The 20,972-nt window shown below is 39.8% G+C and overlaps 1 protein-coding gene and 2 long non-coding RNA genes across 4 annotated transcripts in view; all 3 read right to left on the reverse strand.

The window, feature by feature from the left end:
* Window positions 1-264: 264 nt before the first annotated feature.
* Window positions 265-3,714, reverse strand: LOC129348271 (uncharacterized). Its single transcript, XR_008600769.1, has 3 exons — window positions 3,544-3,714; window positions 2,266-2,414; window positions 265-760 (listed from the first exon to the last, which is right to left on the reverse strand). It is a non-coding gene; the product is annotated as an uncharacterized LOC129348271 (long non-coding RNA).
* A 4,054-nt stretch (window positions 3,715-7,768) lies between these two features.
* Window positions 7,769-10,831, reverse strand: LOC129347925 (uncharacterized). The gene is made up of 2 exons (XR_008600275.1): window positions 10,416-10,831; window positions 7,769-10,123 (listed from the first exon to the last, which is right to left on the reverse strand). It is a non-coding gene; the product is annotated as an uncharacterized LOC129347925 (long non-coding RNA).
* A 2,871-nt stretch (window positions 10,832-13,702) lies between these two features.
* The window catches only part of mon2 (MON2 homolog, regulator of endosome-to-Golgi trafficking), a 34,729-nt gene continuing 27,459 nt past the window's right edge, over window positions 13,703-20,972 (reverse strand). The window contains exons 28-35 of one of the 2 annotated variants that reach the window (XM_023284196.3): window positions 20,727-20,744; window positions 20,059-20,187; window positions 17,598-17,788; window positions 17,456-17,516; window positions 17,240-17,363; window positions 16,759-16,966; window positions 14,941-15,023; window positions 13,703-14,444 (exon numbers count right to left, since the gene is read on the reverse strand). In XM_023284196.3, the coding sequence (XP_023139964.2) occupies window positions 14,281-14,444; window positions 14,941-15,023; window positions 16,759-16,966; window positions 17,240-17,363; window positions 17,456-17,516; window positions 17,598-17,788; window positions 20,059-20,187; window positions 20,727-20,744 (978 nt within the window). In that variant the 3' untranslated portion in view covers window positions 13,703-14,280. The remainder of the gene's footprint in view (window positions 14,445-14,940; window positions 15,024-16,758; window positions 16,967-17,239; window positions 17,364-17,455; window positions 17,517-17,597; window positions 17,789-20,058; window positions 20,188-20,726; window positions 20,745-20,972) is intronic. The other variant, XM_023284198.3, reaches the window with a different exon arrangement.

Here is a 20,972-nt window from a genome sequence, read left to right on the forward strand (position 1 = left end):
GGGTGTTTTGTGGGTTTTTAAGGCTGATAATGATTATTAGTGAGACATTTGGAGTCGATATTCATTTGCAGTAAATGAAAGTATTTAAAATCTTGGAGTTAAACTTAGAAGAACACAAACTCTAACAGGAAACTTTGTTGAGACATTTTTGTTTTGTTTACGGATGTTAAGTTAAAGGAGTTTTATTCGTGACATATAACCAATCAAATCACTCCAGAAGACAGAGCGACCACAGGTAGATAAAGGTTCAGAGCCAAAGTAGCACCATTTTTAAATGTATTTATTACCGTAAATCAGTAAAAAATAAAATACTGATAATCAGTAAATCACTCAGCCCACAATTACTACAATTCTACAATGTATGTCTCTTTCCTTTGACTTGTTATTTGTACAATATACGATGTATATGATGGCGTTTTTTCATACCAAAGGCTATACTATGATGTTTTCTAAGAGACATATGATGCTACTCTGCTTGTTCTGGCCCTGGGCCACTGCACTCCTCCTCTGTTGTTTTCTGGATTGTACTCAGCTGCATGCCTTCGTCCACCAGGCCTCCGTTGACTCGTCCCACCTGCCGTCTCTGGAGCTGAAGCTGGATTGGAACAGACCAAAGTACAGTCCAATCACGATGCCAGCTGCCTCTCAAAAGGCTCCTTCATCTGGTGGAACTTCTTCTGAGGGGAAGCTGAGCTGGCCCGGCAGAACTTTGGAGATGTGTTCCAGTGGTTGGTGGATGTGTGGGGAGATAGAGAGGGACCTTTGACTTGTTCAGAAAGGAAAACAGGAAACCCATTGGTAGTTTTAGTTTAGGGTGCTACTGCGGTGTGTTTTTGGGTTTTAAGAGGTGAAAAGGAAGAGTTTTTTTCATATTGATTATCTTGTACTTTGTTCCTGGTTGGAATGCCCATCAATGTCAACATGAAGTTCACTTTTAGTTCTGTTTATTTATTTTTATTTTACTAACACCCATTTGCTTTTAACCCCCTCACATGTTGTGTTGTTGTGAACTTCCTCTTTCAAATAAATACTCATCTAACCCTCTGGAAACCAGCGTTTGGACTGTTTTGGTGTTGCTCCTCACCTACTTCAGACAGCCGGGACAAAACAACGTTTTGTGGACCAAAGACTATACTATGATGTTTTTAGAGTGACATGCTATACGGTGACGTTTTTAGAGCGACATGCTATACTGTGACGTTTCAAGAGTGACATGCTATATGATGACGTTTTTTGGACGACATGCTATACTATGATGTTTTTTGAGCCACATGCTATACTATGACGTTTTTTGGGGTGACATGCTATTCTATGACATTTTTAGAGTGGCATGCTAAACTATGATGTTTGTTGGATGAAAGGCTATACTATGACGTTTTTAGACCAAAGGCTATACTATGACATTTTTAGAGTGACATGCTATACTATGATATTTTGTTGAATGACATGCTATACTATGACGTTTGCTGGACCAAAAGCTATACTATGATGTTTTTTGGACGACATACTATGCTATGACGTTTTTTGGACCAAAGGATATACTATGTTTTTAGAGCGACATGCTATACTATGACATTTTTAGAGTGACATGCTATACGATGACGTTTTTTGGGCGACACTCTATACTATAGGCTTTTTAAGTTGACATATTACTGACGTTTTTTTGTTTTAGTTTTTTTTTTTGTTTTTTAGCAACATATAAGAATTTGAACAGTTTTAAAAATTACTATACTTTTACCTGTGCAATGAAATATTATTCTATGGCATTTTTTTAGACGACACATACTCTGATGTTTTCTTGAAAAACATACTATTTTGACAATATAATAATAATAATAATAATAATAATAATAATAATAATAATAATAATAATAATAATAATAATAATAATAATAATAATAATTTTTATTTATAAAGCGCTTTTCCAAAAACTCAAAGACGCTGAAATATACTGCACTATGACATTTTTTGAACCACATATCATACATGACAATTTTAGGCAACATCCTATTATTTTGCACTTTTTGAACCACATAATAATCAGTTGGGGTGTTTTTGCCAACATGCTATACTATGAACTACAGGCCATACTATGTTATTCTTGAAAAGTATACTATACTTTGACATTTTCTGAACTACATCCTATACTATGGCATTATACACAGAGTGCTTTGGTTACATGTTGATTTATATTCTAGATTTTTTTCTGTTTTGTTTTTTGACGGGATTACCACAGACCTGACCGTGAACACCGTTGACACCCACCTGAGGGAGACGCTGCCTAAGATCTCAAGGCTGCTTGGTCGTGGTCTTTCTGGTCCTGCTCCAGAATGCCTTCATCAACTACGTCTTCTTTTGAAGAGGCCCTCAGATGCTGCAATCTCTGACCTTAAGGAGGAATTGCTACTTTCACTCTGTAACGAGACAGCGGTTATTTTAAAGACCCAGCTCCTGGCGGCTTTGAGTGAAAGTTTAACACCCATCAAAACAGAACTACAGACAGTTAAATCTGAGCTGTCGGTCAGAATTTCAAACATCAAGTCCGACCCGGCTGCCCTAAAGCACACTGTGGGTGAAACGGAAACTTCACTCTCCACATCACCGACGACATCGTTACACTCCAAAGCAGAGCACCTGTCTGCTGAACTTTTAAAAGTGGACTATAAATGTGAAGAATGTGAGCAGCAGCAGACTGTGAGCAGCGGAATGTGATCAGAAAGAAGTCATTTTCTTTTTTCTTTTCTTTCTGGTTGACTTGATGCTGTCAGATGCAGATGTTGGAGCTGATTCTGATCTTTCAGGATAAAAAAGCTGCTTTTCCTTCACAGACTTTTCAGGAAATTATTCTCTCAGGTTTTCTCTGCTATTTATATTTTTATTATCTGTGATTATTTCATTATTTCTTTATTGTAAAAATAAAGTTTGAGGCAGAAAGACTCATTTAGTTATTTTAATCCTGAAATCTTTGATGTAGCAGAACTAAACTTCCATTTTCCTTCTTGTACTTCTGATACTAGAACTAAACGTATCTTCAACACGGATCATCTGCTTTTAATGAATCAGCAGCAACATCACAACAAATGAGACAATTTTCAACAAATTAATGAAACTGATGTCATTTAAAACTATCAGAGTCTGTTTTAGTGTCAAATTAAAGCTGATTACTGACAACTAGAACATTAACGTTACTGTTTTAATCACATTTAAGTTTCCTGAACGTTACATTAATGTCAACCAGCCACAGTTTTATGAACTTAATGAACCACATTACAGGAACACAACACACTTCAGCTGTTTACATGAAACTCAACACATTAGCTTGATGCTACGTTAGCTTTAATCAGACTACGACTGAGCAGCTAGCTCGGTTAGCATCGCTAACATAAAAGCTAAGTTTTACTATGCTAACTTTCTTCTCTGGTCAACACACTGAAACAAACTCCACCAACATCTGGAGTGCATGGCACACATTACATCTGACACTAAAGCTGTATATAAAGTGCATTAAAAGCGGCACCGATACGAAAATAAACATTTACTTACCGAACTATCAGAGTCCTTTCAGTGTCTGCTGGTAGAATCAGCCGAAGGTAGAAAACTGGTTAAAACAAGCCAACGGGCAGGAAAACTGTCTGTGGAAAATGTTCTGCTGCTCCACCGATAAATAAATCAACAGTTATTATATCAGAATTAATCCAAAGGAGGAGAGCAGAGTCTCTGCTTCCTCCATGAGACCTGTCAATCATTCCAGACCAGCCTGTCAATCAAGTAACCCCGCCTTCTGGCTTCTCAAAACTTTAACGCTATATTAAAAAAAATCAGTTTTGATTTATTTTAAGATCGGCCAGCTGATCTCTCATTTTAACCATGAAAACTCACAAAAAAAAAATCTATGTACAGTCTATGCACCGTACTCTGTTTTGCTCCACACTTGCTGATGACCACTTCCTGTCTCAGAAAATGAAAAAACGGACCTTTTTTCGTTTCTGTCTCTTACTGATTTTACTTTCTTGTTATTCTAAATATAAAACGAAAATCAAACCATTTAAAAAAAATCGTATATCCCTTTTTGATCATGAAAAGGAAAAAAAGCCTTGTATTTCAATTTTAATTTTTGTATTTTAAAACGAAAATCAAATAACCACTCGTTTTTTGTTTTTCAATACCCGTTTCAGAACGGAAAATCAAATTACCAGATCCGTACACGGACCCTTTGTGGGGCTGATTAACTGTGCATGTTTCATTTGTGTCATGTCTTCCAGAGAACTGAGGGGAAAAAAGTGTCTTTCAATCTTTTTTGTGATTTCCTGCCTTTTTGGAGCTAAAACAACAACTCACAATTTAGAATTTTATAAAAATATTTTTATTTTAGAGACAACAGAACAATTAAAAAAAAAACAACAACACTTCGAAATCAAAATAGGTCAACAAGAAAACAAGAATGTCAATCCAATTTCTAATGAAACTTTAAGAAACTAAATGAAATTACAATAGTGTAAAAATTGAAGAGGTTGAATGAAACATAGTAATAACTATTTATTTATTACATTAATTACTTTACATTCAACTTGTTTATTACCCCACAAAGAAATGTGTTTTGGGGCAGAAATTTGAATGTAAACAAAGAACTAGCCAGCTATTTGGCTGTTAGCTAACCCCATTAAAACGTTCTCATGTCCATAACAGCTGAGAATTAATAGAGGCTATTATTTTTCCTGACAAAAAGTTTAACTGAACTCTAACCCCAATTTATAATTCCTGACATGTTCACAAACAAGAAAATATATGATTAGCATAGGTAAAACAATGACATCTTCACCATTTTTGACTGAACTTTTCTCCTTTCCTGGCATTCGCATTTTGGTGCCGTCACCATTTTGTCTCAGCATGAAAACAAAGTTCCCCTCATCCCACCCAATCATTTGTGATATCATTAGAAAGGCCAAGGTGTTCTCTATTAAACACATCAGGATTTAACAGGGCTCAAATGAGTCAAAAGATATAGATCAAAAACAAATGTCCACTGCAGAGGACAGAAATGAATGGTCTCAGGAGGATATAGTGGTTTCCAATAAAAATGTATAGAATTTTACAGTGCATATCATTACCTCAAACTTTTCATGAACTTGAGCTCTCTTACATACACTTACATTTCAAGTTATATTCCTATCTACAGTACAGTATATTCTAGATGTTTATAAAGAGGGTTTTGTTCATATATCACTCTGTTATGTAACGTTTTATTCCGAAAAAACATGGCTGAAATGGATTTTTTCGCTTTTTGGCAGTATTTTCTGATATATGAAGTAATAAAAAGCGAAATCCAAAACCCCGTATGTAAAAAAAAAAACTACTTCATCAGCAAAATCAAAGAAGAATTTGGAAAGTGGCTAATTTGCATTATTAAACCTAAAAACTCAGAAAATTAGTGTGGAAAAAGCAAAAGCAAAATGAATATTTGTTCTACTGGAAGTAATCAGCTGGGAAAGTTTCATGGTGATATTAATTAGTTATATTTTTTTACCCTATTTACCTGTAGTGTCTTCCCCATAGACTGGTCTACTAATAATCAAATGATTGGCCAACACTCAGTTGAAATTGCCATTAAACTGCTATTAAATTCTGTATCTGTGTGCAAGTATTTGTATGTAAAATCCCAAAAATGTTACAGGAACTGTTGGCTTGAATGGCAGCAAACTCTCATTCACTACAGCAGCTGTGCAGAATAAGACCATCACCAGTCTGACGAACTGTGTCAAGTTAGTCCTGAAGCGAAATGTGGATGAAGGGCATTAGTTCACAGAATAGCCTGATAGAATGATAGATTTCACGGTGGAAGCTGCTCCGAGGGGTATAATTCGACACCGAAGACACACACACACACGCACAAGTGACACAAGAAACTTGGTAGCCTGACAAAAGAAAACTGCACGTCTCCCATTTTAATTGTTCTTTCACTTTAATGTGTCACATAAATAAGTACAAGTATGTTCATGGTAGGCGAAGAAATGCAGGTGGGGAATGAAAAGGAATAGCCCCCTCGCTATTAAGTGAGACTTGTGCAATACTAGAGTCCTGCTGAAATGATACAATACCAAATACTTGGAATACCTGAGAGACCAAAGATGTAAATCAAACCTCAGGATAAAGCCTTCATGGTTCAACATGACAGGAGAATCTGATGGAAAGAGATGCATTCCAGAGTGAGAAGGACGAGGAGATCTGATCTGAGGTTCTTTGGCACAAGACGACTTACCAAATAAACACACAAGAGAGGTGACAATGTGTTAGGAACACTTTCAAGGGAAATGCAGCCCACTCATAAACCACTATGGCCTCAATAATAAACATATGATATGTAGAGAATTACATGGCAGAGCTGTTGCATTGGATTGCTTTTCATTTTACAGGTGTACCTAATAAAAAGCCCAGTGTGTATGCATCTACTGTTCTCAAATGTTAAGTGTGGATCTGCATGTCAGTTTTACTACTTTATGGTGGATTTAAAGTCTCTGGATTGGTTAATAGTGTTTTACTGACTATTCCCCTGAAACTGAGGCAGCATAATGTACTACAGACATCTTTAACCTAATTGTTCCTCTGCAGTGACGGAAATGTTTTAAAAGTGCCGTTCGTCTGTCTGTCAGCAAGATTACACAAAAACTACCAGCACGAATTTCCTGAAACTTACTGGGGAGATGAAGCATGACCAAAATAAAAAGAATTAATTAAATTTTGTGGCAGATTTGGATCAAGACACAGCGTTAGCCTTAGCACAGGACAGAACTCTCCCAGTGCTTTTCTAGTTTCCATCTTTTTCTGGCCTAACATGTCAAAATGGCCTCTATATGGGGCTTAAGAAACAGTTTCTAACTCTTGTCTTGAAAATGACAGATAAAGGCATATGAAGCATTGATAGCTTAATTGCTGGGCAGGCAAAGTTGAAAAGACCAGGGCCCTATAGAAATATGAGCACTATTCTTCTTTGCATTTTGGCCTTTTGCCTTCGTGTGAACAGTTTCAGTTCACTGAAAAATGACCTTGTGGAAAACTCATACCAGGGAGAAGACATTCAGAAACTCTCTTTGCACTGTTGACTTGTATGTCAGAGTGTGCACAGTTGTCTTCTTTGTTTACATCAGGCAATTTTGTGAAACGGCCAAAATAGTGCTGCTGCTAAGCTTAATTTATATATTTACACTGTACTGGACCAGATGCATTGGAATCAGTCAACACATGATTTCACCTTCCCTTAATGCACTATTGTTGGTAATCTACCAGAACTGGTGAACTTCTTTCCAGGCTTATTGGCCAGCATTGCTTTGGTGTTAAGGATATAAGACTGCGTGCTGGTTAGGTGTGCTCCTGATAGCACTTCAGTTGTTTTGCTTTCACATTTTAATGTGCACTAAGCCCAGGTTTCACGCAGTCCACACACATTTAATTGGTATCAATGAGCTTAATGCGTGAGGCTGTTTGCACCCGAGACCAATTCATAAGCACTGCTGCACAATAGCATTTATTATTTACAGGGAATTCTGATTTCATTTTGAAAAGTAAACAAGGTCCTGTGGCTTTTTCAACTCATAAAATCAAGTGCTTTATTTTTATTATCAGTTTTAACTCCTACCAATGCTCGTTTTCTGTTACTTCCTGATATTTCTCATGTATTTTTCAGATTTGGATGATACAGTATCTAAAATAAAGCTGAATGAGTGAGTGGATGGGAAATAAACAGTGTGAGGGATAACAGAGCAGTGAGCCAGGAAAGGTTTATCCATCACAACATTTTTAATCATTTTTATCATTAATGTTGTCCATTGCAAACGGAAAGGCGAGGAGATTTGAGCATTACATACATGTCTACCTTTGTGAACGCTTTAACACACATTTAGAGGATGATAAAGTGCTGTCGTAGGAGCCTCACACTTCTGGGTCCTCTGCAGGAGCTGCAGGGCCATCTGGTCCCCACAGGCCAGCGTCGCATCCTCCTTCAGGCAGGCCAGCACTGATCTGGCACTCCACTCCCACTCTCCACACGCATGTGTGTGTGTGTGTGTGTGTGTGTGTGTGTGTGTGTGTGGTCCAGATTGGATGACGGCAATGATGAAACAATCATTCCTGTGGGTGGCTTGTTTTTCCAAGGTCACAGCACTCCCACCCCACCCATGGATAGATCTGAGGGAGATGCTGAGCAGGCTTGGACCGAGATACTCATCTCTTGTAATGGAAAGGTGGCGCGGCACTTCGCTGCAATGCAACATGGGATAACCGAGGCCACAGCCTTGAAGCCTCCTTTCAGAGGAGGACAAACGTTGCTTTTTCTTAGATATTACTTTTTACATAGGTTTCATTCCTGGCGTTCAAATCTATGCCATGCAAAAATAAATAAATGAGTGAAACTGTTCATTAGTGATCCAAAACCAAAGGATATTACATTTATATAATGCCAGACATAAAATAGAAACAGCAAATCCTCACATGTGAAGAAATAAAAGTGTTTGCTGGGAAAAAAAAACAAATGACTAAAATGATTAATCAATTTTCAAAACAGTTGCCAAATAATTTCTTGTTAATTATTTCTACTGTGCTTGTTGGTGTTAATTATTTTCAGACTGCTCAGTCAATTAGTAGTGAAATTCTGAAAAAAAAATAACATTTACAAGTATAGCTATTACTGGCAGGTTGCTTTAAACAAATATGAATCAGCAGCAGTTTGACAAATTTATTGAGTTGTTTCTTAAGTAACAGTCCCAAACATTTGATTGGGTTTGGATGTTAAATGTGAGAACTGGCTGCATTTCTGTGTTTTTACATTTGAACTATTCAGAGTCAGATAAACAAAAGGGAAGCTTTGGCAGCGTTGTGTGAAGCTACTTGACGACAGAACGCACACATGCGGGTCGACTGTCCTGTCAGGACAATGGTGCAGCTGTGATACCCATCTGAAGGGGCAGATTTTCCACAAGAGGCTCTAATTTACTGCTCCGGGGCTTCGGCTGCCTCAAGTATGATTTATCTGCAAATGAGAGCTTCGACACAAGATGGATGGGAGGACAGTGTGGGCTGCCGGTGCGCTGCTCACTGATCCATAGGCTGGCTCTCCTTACAGTCAGGATATGATAAACGATGTTTGGCTTTGCCCGTGAGGCCGGATTACTTGTATTTCTTACACTGGACAGACACTGATTTGAATATAATGCAGACCTGTAGGAGCTGCTCTGCTCAATAGGAATGACAACAATCAGCGGTTTATTTACTAGCTGCTTTTTTTTTCTTTTGCAAAGGAAAGACACTCTTTCTTTGCAACCTATGATGAGTAGCAGGAGTAGAATGTATTGTGTAATCTCAGCACAGATGCTAGTGGGCAGAACTGTGGCCCAGGATGAACATAACTCCATCATAACACACTATCAAGTGTGAACTCATAAATATTTCATGGGAGCCTTCTTGGAAGGTCAAAGCAGGATTCAATCTTCAGTCAGGGAGTGAGTGAGCTGCCTGCTCGGAGCCAGGGCTGTGGGGCAGGACTGCTGCTGCAGCCCCCCTGCACGATCTCATCGACTCAGTGCTGCCAGCCAATCAAAGCTCATTGTATATTCTGGTCGCCACCCCCCCATCACGAGACCCCCTGACGGCTCCATCCTTAATGCGCTCCAGAGCAGCCAGATGCTGCCGGGCAGCCGAGGGACGCTTTCAAAAGGTTAACTCACAAACGCATGACCGACATCAGCTCTGAGAGGAGGAGGAGGAGGACACCGCTGCTCCACACGCCTGTTAGGGGGGTCAGGTCATGTGTTTGTGGACACAGACACACACACACATAAGAAGAAGAAGCAGCAGCACATTTAGCATGATAAGCAGATGATGAGTGCGCGCAGACTGATGGTCCGCGCGCTGCGTAAAAAGAAGCGTTCAAGTGCAGGAGGAGCATCCGATGGTATGCAGCAGCGGCATTAACAAAGGACACGGAGCCACGAAGCCGCGGAGCCAGGCTGTGCGTATCAGAGCAGATGTATTGTAGGACACCTCTGTGGGCAGCAGGAGCCACGTCACCCTTCTGCTCATAGCAACAGTCCTGTTGACCTACATGCTTTTCTACAGTCCGCCCGAGCTGCTGCCGCTGGAAAAAAAAAAAAACCTTAAGCAAATCCACACATCACCCCTGCACATTTTAACACGTGCATAGCAAATTATTCAAACTTGCATATCCGATGCATGCACCCATCCTGCAAAGAAAAGATCAAATAAGCTGATTAAATGAAAACTACAGGCAAAGTGTTTTTTTTCTCACCCCCTCCTCACGTTCAGACTGTTTTATTACATGAAACATGATACAAAGTCACAAAATGCGACCTCGATTTAGATTACACTGAAAATACAGCTTCGAATGCAACACTGGCGGCGTGCATTACCTGCGAATACCCGTAAAAGAGCGTCGGGGACCGATGAGGGAGGATTTCTCCTTCGGCTGGAGCGGAGGCACCAGCACTAGCAAGGCAGTAGCTTGCGCAGTCATCTCCATAGCGGGCAGTGTCACAACCCAACCAACAGCACAAACTACTACCTCAGCCAGTACGTGGTTTTTGAACAGGCGAGAAGAAAACAGTGCAAAATTTTTTTTTAAATACCGAAAAGAAAAATGCAAAGACTCCGGCGACGTTTCCACGCAGCTGAGGCTGTTCCGTCCTTCTCCCGGTTCGCTCCTCTCCAGTGTGCAGACTTGAAATAAGAGGGAAACCCCGCCCTAGCAGACCTGCTTCTACCCCCGTCTCTGCTCTCCTCCCTCCCTCATCCCGCCCTCCTTCCTCGTCTTCTTCAACCACAAAATGCTCCTTTCCCCTCATATGACCCACTGGATGATCCCAAAGCTGGGGCGCGGGGACCTCCGGGAGCACTTTAGAGGGAGCACAGGGGGTCCCCGTGGCATGCACTGCTGCTTTAGTTTGCAAAATTCGTGGTCGGCTTTTTCCCTGGAAATGCTTTTTCAGTGTGGAGAGGTGCTTTCTGTTGCTCACGTTCCCCTCGTTGAAACTATAACCCCACCTACTGTACAGCACTGACGCATCACACAGACATGAGGCTCAGTGCTCAAAAGATCCTCTTTGAAATGCCCCTCATCTTGATTCAATATTACAAAGATTAAACATATCTTACAGTTCTGCAACATCACACCCTTGTTAATATCCTGATAAATTAACTGTGTTTTTGGGGGATTCTCAGTATGTTAATCTATAACAATATGGATCAATATGCTAAGTGATAAAACTGTGCAGATTTGGCCATTTTACTGGATTATAATCATCTGTCAACATGGGATTGTAGCTAATGATTATTAGAGTATAAGGCTGGGCAATGGAGCTGAAAAGTCTAGCAGATAAAACATATTTTAGTTAATAATTATCGATGGTATTTTTAATAAAGGCAAGGAAATAAAGGTTAAATACTCCACTAAGGAATGCGTCCGAGTTATGTGACGATCGGCGTATGTTTGTCTGTCTGTGCACAATATTACTCAAAAACGGACTAATGGATTTTAATGAAATTTTCAGGGAAGGTCAGAAATGACACAGGGACCAAGTGATTAGATTTTGGCAGTGATGCAGCTTATATTCTGGATCCACAGAACTACATATTTAGGTCCCACGATTCGGTATCTGTACATAACGTACACATGCATAACACCCGTCTGTGCTCACCGCAAGGTAATTTTTTATGAAAGATTTCATCCATCGGAAATCATACGACGACTGAGCAGCCTTGGCGGAGTACTGCGCTGTCCGAGTTCTTTTCTTGTTGTGAACTTAACTACTTTAGCCTGTGTGTTAATGTACATAGGTAAGAACTTCAATGTCAAGAAGAATGAAAGACACAAAAATAGGTCTAAGGGAATGTGCCCCCATGCATGCCCCCAATATTGACTCCATCAGCCCTCATAAGGAACCTAAGGTTATTTGCATTTTCTGACTGTGTCCATCTAGCAGGAGTAAATGTCAGCCTTTGCTATGCCCACATCACCCACAGAGCAGATCCGTGGTCATGGACGGGGGTGATGAGAGGCCCGGGCAGCAACAGACTAGCGTACCTCAGGAGACCTGCACGTAGGCCACAGGAAGAGTGTTGGAGGCTGAAGTGGCTCCATTATCAAAAGATATGATAGGCTGTTTATATTTCTGGTAGAGAGCACGCTTGGGGTTTGATCATGCAACCATACTTTGCGTTTTTCACATACATTTCATGGCGGCTTGCATCTAATGCATTTAAGTGAAACATTCTATCAAACAGTTTGGTTATTGCTAAGTCTATCGCTGTTAAATATCACTATCGTGTATCACCCAGACCTAGATTATCATCAGCTATTCTGCCGATTATTTCCTTGATAATCATTTTGTCTATAAAGTGTTAGACAACGGGGAAACAAGCCCAAGAATAGTCTTCAAATAGCGTTTTTTCCAAATCAGTCCATGCATGTTAAGTTCACTGTCATGCAGGACAAAGGAAAGCATTTAATCGGAACATCTGACAAGATAAACTAAATAAACATGCGTTTTCTTTGAAAGCAGATGCTTGACTAATGGATTATTCCGTTTCAAAATATTGGTAGTGCTGCATAGTTCCTATATCACACACACAAATTCTCATTTAGCAGGGTGAATACTTTCCACAAGAGAGCTGTTCAGTTACTATTAAACCAGTTCTTCACATGCCAAGTGGCCCACGGGACAAGAAGGCAGCACACCTGCAGAAGTAGATGCCTCAAAGTTGCCACCTACAGGCAAAAAAAGCAGTTGTAGCTGCTGCATTTTTAACACTTGCACCACCTACTGGCACTTCTAGAGTTGCTTTGTTCACTTTTTCGTGTCAGCTTTTTGGTTTTAACATTTTAAAACATGAGTTTGTACTTCAAACATGAAACTGCAAAAAGTCCTGTAGATAAATCTGTTTTTTGTTCATTTATAAGACCTAGCGATCATGAATATACACTGACCAGCCAACATTAAAAAAAACAGGGTGAATAACGCTGATCATCTCTTTACAATGCACTATTTTGCTGGAAAACCTCGAGTCCTGGCATTTGTGCAGATGTTACTTTGACACATAGCACCAGGCTAGAGTACTGTGGCAGACGAAGCACAGCCCCACGGCATGAACGAAGAGCACAGGAAGCTGACTCGGTCTCAAAATTTCACAGATTCCATTCTAGTTGAGCATTCGTAGGATGCTCTGGAGAGAAAAACCAAAAAGTGATCTATGAAGGCCTCGCTCCACATCTCACAGGTCTCAAACGATCCACTGCCAAGGTCCCAGTAGTAAAGAACACACTACACCTCCAGAAGTCCTGTGTCTGTTGACCAGAGTTGTTTTTGGCAGCAGAAATGGGACCTACACAGTATTATTATTATGTGATTTTAATATTATGACTGTTCAGTGTCCAATGCATTTAAAAAAATCATTAGAAAAATAAAGTAGAAGGAAATTTGAAAATAAAAACTAGGATGTTCAATGAGTATTTGTTCGTGAATCACAACAAACGTAAACATGGACCACCTTCTTCTATGCTGGTGATGACATGTTAAGGAGGCTTAGCTCATATTATATTAAAATTATTCTACCCTATACATATAGGGGACATTTGAACAGATAAAATGATTTATTATAACTTGAATATGCACTATAATTGAGCACACTCACATCACAGAGCTGATTGTAGAACTGTCCCATTTATTTTATACAGACACATACATCCCTTCTCAGATGGCTGGCTAAAGATGACATGGAATGTTACAGTAAGATTTGTTTTCTTGCATAAAATCCTCACTGTTGAAAATGTTGCAAAAGTAAGTGTTCATTTTTAAGATCAATAAAGCCCCAGTTTTTGCTTTTTTTTCTTAATTACATCATCAACACTATCACCACACACTGTACATCGACGCAGCCTCTTCAGGAAGAATGAAACAAACTAAACCCAGAGGCAACACTGCAATTACTTTTTTTTAAATCTCTGTAGTTAACAGGCGAGTGCAGCCAGTCTGTATGAGAATGGAAAGGGGCTAATGCGTTATCAGCTCACATGAGAAGCATACGATGATGCGTATGACGGTCGGGGTCATCAGCGTGGTCTGAGGCGGCCTTGAATCTCTGTTCGCCGTTGGTTGCTTCATGTTACCATAGATGAGGCTCATGTGGAGTTCATGTCCGTGCGCTTGCGAAGCACTCGGGTGGAGAAGACACATTCAAGATTTCTTCATTATAAAAACAAGGAGCCGAGAGTGAGCCTGGTCAGGACTCTCCATTCTGGACTTTGGAGACAGGTGGCTGCATAAAGTCTTTAAAGGGCCCCAGGGCCTCCTTCAGGGCTGAGCTCACCTCAGACGATGAGCATGTAATGCACTCTACCAGCGTGGGGTACAGGGCAATCACCTGAGCCCATGTGTTGCCATCCACTGCAGGCAGTAAACAAAAGAACAGCGGAGCAAGAGGGGGAAAATACAAAGGAGGAGCAGGGATGGGAGGGAGAGGAAGGAAGACAATATGAATTGTGATTGAAGGCAATCAAAGCAATAATTTGCTTTATAAAATTCCCCACAGGCATATGGAAATGAGTTTTCCTCAGAATAAAGGGCAATATAATGCAAACATGTTGAAGGGCACTTCAAAAACGTAATTTCAGAACGCCTCACTCCAATCTATTGGAGGCACAAAAAAAATAAAAAAAAACACCATTTCATGTAATTGACCTGGCTGGAAATGTAAATAGCTCCACCCAGATTGGAAATAAAACTCATCTCAAAAACGGTCCCAACTGTCCTCTGACATATTTATCAGGAATGCATGGATGATAGATACGGCAGCATTACTGCGTTTGTTAATTCTATTTTTTCATCATGTCTCCTTGTCCTTCCAAGATGTATTTAATCAGTGACACAGTTTGATACTCACCATTTTCTGGTTGTGTCTTTTTAAGCGAATCCATCAAAGTGCTGATAGCTTTCAAGACAAAGATAATCTCTGTCACTTGTTGCCTAAAATGAAAAAGACCAAAGGTTTCATTAGTTACAAAGACACAGAAGTAGGGGAAAAGTGAAAAAGACAAGCACAGAGGGTGAGCGCTAACTATTAATTTAGATCTCAGATGATGGTTGTGAATGAAACTATACACTTGTTCATAACTGGTTGAGTCACAATTTAAGTGCAAATATTAGGCTAATTTACCGGTTTATTATTGTATTTTGGGGATCTAGTACATTATTGCAGCAAATCCTCTCCCCGTCTGTATCAAACATTCTGTTCGCTCTTTAGGCCCCCCTACTGAGCCTTAGAAAGCTCGAATTTCCACCTCACAGTTGCATGCTTATGTAAACTAGGTTGTACTTCATGCCCATGTCTGTTCAGAATCATATACGTAGTAAAGATCTGTGTAAGTCCATTGAGAGAAACAAAAAAACTGAGTCAAATTCCTTGTATATGTTCACATGGAACACAAAGTTGCTTCAAATAGCATGAATTTGGACGTTCAAATTTTAAAATGTGGATGCTTCACACATCTCTAAACCAGCGGCACAAATGATCTGTACAATCAAGGTTTCTAAGTCCGAGTTTCAAGGTGGACACCCAATTAGCGTCACCAATTCAGTATCCAAACCAATGTGAAATACAGCCATTTTCTCTCCTTCAGTTTCAGTGTCATGGTGTTGAATACTGGCCAGAAAACTGTTTTTGTAGACTATTATAATGTCACAGCGACGCTAACCTTTGACCTTCTGGATATAAAACGTCATCACTTCATCATCATATCCTATTAGAAACTTGTCTGAATGAGCCTACAGTTTAGCATAGCAACCAAAAAATGTGGTACAAGTGTATAAAACTGGAAAAATATGAGGTGCCATCAAAAAGTTGAGAGACTGTCCCTCTTTTGACTGTCCAATGGAATATGGTAAAGTCACACTCATGAGTTAGGGTTCCTTCTTGAGACTTGTGTTGAATGTGCTTTTGTGGCCACTGGCAGGTACATGGCTGAGATTTTATCATGGACCTCGAACTGCAGCAGAAAGCAAACAATATATTCTCTGTCAGTCGGCAGACGGGATGATCCAGCCTTCAAGTCAAAGATGTGAAGAGAGGTGTGTCTGCAGCTCTGACCCAGCGAGCAAACAGCAGTTTTCACAGTGGAGGAGCAGACATTATACAACATACATTGGAAAATGTGCATCAGGTGAGCAGCACACTATCAACGGGGAGTTTGGATACAACAACACAATTGCTGCTCCCAACTTGCGATAATTGCCTGACTGTGACTTCTTCCTCTTCCCCTTCCCCAAAATGACATTCAAGCTACCATTACCACACAGCGGCAGAAATTCAGTGCTCATTGCAGATGGTGCTTGACATGCTAATAGAACCAGACCTCCGGAGAGTGCACCGAGCGCAGCAGGAGTGCTGGGAGCAGTGTATCACGGCACAAGAACGCTACTTTCAAGTGGATAGCAATGGAAAACAGGTATCTTTTTATGTTTTTTACACATGCAGTCGCTGAACATTTTAATCGCACTTCCACCTCGTTTGGTGGTTTTGTGTTATTTATAATGCAGAAATAGAACAATGATGGATGTGTGGAAAGAACTGGGGTGGTCCTGGGTTTCTTATTAGAAATTTTCTTGTAATGAAAGGATGAAGGATTTGTAAAAATAAAGCGTTCTTTGCCAAAAAAGTAAGCGTACTATGTTCAAGTTTATCCACATGTATAGAGGGTTTTACCTGGGCAGGGGGCATCGTCCACTCAATCTCTCATCCTCCACGTAGCGTCGGAGAACATCCTGGGACCTCTTGAGGAGCACAGAGAGCGCCATACGAGAGATGTAGCCCTCCTGCGGGGTGGACACCTTGTTGCTGAAGGAAAACTGCAGCAATGTCTCAAAACACACCTTAGAAAAGTCCTCTCTCATCCGCACATCTATCTCTGCCTCTGTTGAGAGAAAAACACATACATATTTGACTTCAGAGTGATTTACAGTGAGTGGACCGACAAGAATTTACTGTCTCAATCAGCACATGAAGAGTTTGACATGAGGCATTGTTGGTGATAATCCACAGACAGGGCTTTTGCAACAAACCAGACACTTAATGGTTACAGTATTTATTCCAATACTTGGCCACCCTGCTGTCTCGCCAGTGTCAGTAATAGAAGTAAACAACACTGTTAAAGTCAACTTCATTTAGCTGCCAAATCCCATAGTACCTGTGAACGAGGGAGACTGTGAGTGAATGGAGCCTTTATTGAGCATAGTCATGATCTGCCCAACAAAATCTTTGGGGATGAAATTGGCAAACGGTAAAATTTCTGTGCTGATCAACTGGACCACCTAAAATGAAGAAGACAGAAAGCAGGATGTGAGAAAATCTACATAATCATTTTTTCCACATATATTACTCGATACTAGGAACAAACATTTACCTCCACATCAATGGCTTCATTCTTCTGAAATTCCTGGATGGACAGGTTATCTGGAGGAGTGCTGTGAAAGGAAAATAATTAGCTTGCTGCTTCGAACTTCTAAAACTTGCAAAGTCTAAATCAATGCTTTAAAAATTTGTACCTTTTGGTAAAGAGAAAATCTTCAAAGGCATTGGCTAACTCTGGCCACATAGTGTCAAACTTCCCAGACGAGGCATGCTGCCTTGCCACCGGCAGTCCGATAGACAGCACCTTGAGTAGAGATGAAACCGCGAGCTTCCAGGTGCTCTCCGATGGACAGGCATACTTCAGACCTAAGGGCATTCTTAAAGTCTTGACGGCAAAAGGAGACAGAAAAAAGAAGACAGCAATAACACGACATCATGAGATTGAAACACAGAGGAAGACTTCAAACAAATCTTTTAAACTAGCATAAATACCCCAAATGCCTTTGTTTCCTTTATACTGTCATGCGGTGAGACAAATTCATCATAACATTAAAGCAGTATTTCAAGATATTTTCACACCAACAGAGGTCTTCTTGAAATTTCATTCAAAACTAACAAAATAATAAACTTTCTCCACTTTCTTGAGAACAGCTGGATTCCCCCAAGGTTGAGATTTTACAAGAATTGCCTTCTTGCTGTAGAGCCAATGAGGGTGGGAGTGAGATTTGGATCTGTCCATAGGGAACCTTCTTAATAGTTCCTTGGCAAATTAACTCTCCACAGTTTGGGGTTTCCTATAAACACACTTTGGGAAAAGAGCAGTTAAACGCAGGTGTAAAAAGTAGAAAAAAATCAAGTCTGTCAGCTTTAAGAAGCGAAGCCTTTCAATGAATTTCACCAATAAAATGTTTCACTGTTTGACAGCTTGCGTTCAGAAAATGTTTGGAAAATGCTGGTCATCACGCATTGCATTGCAGCTGCACAGTATATGATTTCAGCATTTAGAAAGCGATGCGCACGTGTGATAACATCGCAGGAAGAGTAATATGAAGTTCGACAAATTAATTCAAATGCATCATTGTACAACTTTTTCTGAAGGCTCAGATTTCATTTTCCATGACTAATCCCCCAGAGAAGTCTGTCTGATAGAGCATAATTTACGTCATATTCTTGGAAACACTACTTTTTTTTTTTTTCAAGCTCAATTCACGAGACAGAGTTTGTTGGGATGCAGCCTCTACATGTGCACAGGAAAATGAGCAAGAAGCAGCAATACTGAAAAGAAAGATTAAGTTGCAAAAAGAAACACAACATGAGTTGTATTAAAATATTTTGGCTACACAATGGATGGTGTTGACCAAAAACAGGTATGCTGTTGGCATTTTTTTGCAATTGTTGCCACCACACCAGGCAACACAAGAAACTGGTTTGACCATTTAAATCAGCACAACCAAGCCAACAAAAACAGGTATTCAAGTCATCTTGTCAAAGTTCCTGTATTTCATTTGCAATATTACCAAAAAAATTAAATATTGCAATGTTACTCTTGGGATAAACACTATGAGGTCAGAGGGAAGTGAAATCTGCCCAGAAGCTGATGAACAGAATCCCACAATTAAAGATAAAGATAAGATAAAGTTCTTTATTTCTCCCCACTCCAGGGGAAATTTACATTGTTACAGCAGCTTTATTTACAATATATACAAGGGTGGCAAAATTTTTTAACAGAAAAAATAAAAATAAAGTTTAAAAGTGCAGAGATGATTAATTAACTAGTGATTTTTAAATATAACAAACTTATTGCATGAAATTGGGCTTGTTTTTCCCCCACCCAATATTACTGGAATGTAACTTACAACTTTTATTCCTTACTGGCTAGTTTCAGACACCACAACAAGCTGTAAACATCACACTGACATACTATTACCTTATAAAGCTAACACGAAAAACATGTTACCAGACGCTGGCTCATTTATACTTCCAGCAGACACAGAGCAAGATGAATGAAAGCAGCTGCCTGCTGGGGCCAAAGACAACTGTCAAGCTGTTGGCCAAAAAAACAAATCAATGAGTTATAAAATTCTAAAAAGCTCAGAGGAACTCCGGCAATTGTTATAACATTTTTTAATAACAGTTGCTTTAAGAGAAAAGCCACATTGTAAGGCCAAAGTTTGGGCTTCACCTTAGAAAACTTAGTGGAAAAAATAAATCCCGAGTGGTCGAGTATGCCACAACTTGACTTAAAGTTTCATCCTACAGATAGCAACTCGGAAGCAATTTTCTATCCTGTTCAATTCTGTATTAATTTAATGTTTAAATTATAAAACCATCCGACCACATTTTATGACTGTACAGAGTTCAACAATAATTGGGACTCAATAGGTGGCCAGTACAGAAGCACTTTTAAAAAGTAAACTTAACATGCCCCTCTTCTTTACTGGGCCAAACAAAAATTAAGCATAGCTTTATGCTGCCCCCAGTCTAACTGTGAAATGTTAACCACCAACAGAGAGAATGCAGATTACAAACAAACACTGCAAGTGGTTTGGTTCTGAAAATAGGTTTTGAAGGTTATTCAATCTGAAAAGCTTTTTGCTCATTTTTATTGTTTTCACAAAGAATTTCTACCAATTCCAAAAGTTTACTAGAAAATACCTTGATGATATTCTGCAGAACTTTCTCATTGATGACAGCTTTGTGACAGGCTGTTTTATGGTACAAGTCCACCACCACCTCCAAGGAGCGCTCAGCAAAGGGCACATAGTTTAAGGCAACCCATTCGGCCTGTGGGGGCAGAAAGATTTAAAACAAGAAGAAAACAGGAATGTGCATTAGTCAAACAAATGTGAAAACTGTTACCTTTAGCTTTTGGCAGATCCACATTCAAAGCAGGGTTTAAAGACACACTTTGTATATATTTAAGTATACAAGTAGCACACAAATGTATTTAGAGTGATAGGGACTGTTAGTTTGCTCTGGGTTTTGTTAGGCTTATAGGAGTACCTCAACTGAAATGCGCAAATGACTTGAGAGTACAAAGTGTGTCTTTAAGTAGTAAAAACAGAATCACACGTGTGCATATGAACATCACAAAAATCACAAAAATTAACTGAAAATGAACTCCACAGGGACTGGGCACACAAAGGCATAACCACCAGTTAGTGGCAGGCAGAGAGGGGGGGCATGGAGTGAGTGAGACGCAGATGAGACGCGAGAGCCTACCATGCGGAGTGATATCTCATCTGCCGCAGAGGGTAGGTCATCACCATTCAGCACAGCTTAGTACAACTATAGAGGTTGCTGAAAGAGATGATGAAACTCACCGGTGCAAACAGCTGGATCTAAAATGGTTATCCAGTGAGTAGTTCCAAGAAACAGAATGAGAGAAGAGTGCGATTAAACCGATGTTTTAAAAGTTGTATCGAATTTGCAGTTGCTTGTTGGCTAATGATGGTTCAATAATCAGGACCGATTTGGGGAAAATAAAAACAGTCCTAGCATCGAGCACTTTAGAGGCAATCTGACAACAGTGGATAAAAGCCAAAAAGGCAATAAAGACCACCCATAAC

The sequence above is a fragment of the Amphiprion ocellaris genome, chromosome 3 (assembly GCF_022539595.1).
Source record: "Amphiprion ocellaris isolate individual 3 ecotype Okinawa chromosome 3, ASM2253959v1, whole genome shotgun sequence".
Lineage (NCBI taxonomy): Eukaryota > Metazoa > Chordata > Actinopteri > Pomacentridae > Amphiprion > Amphiprion ocellaris.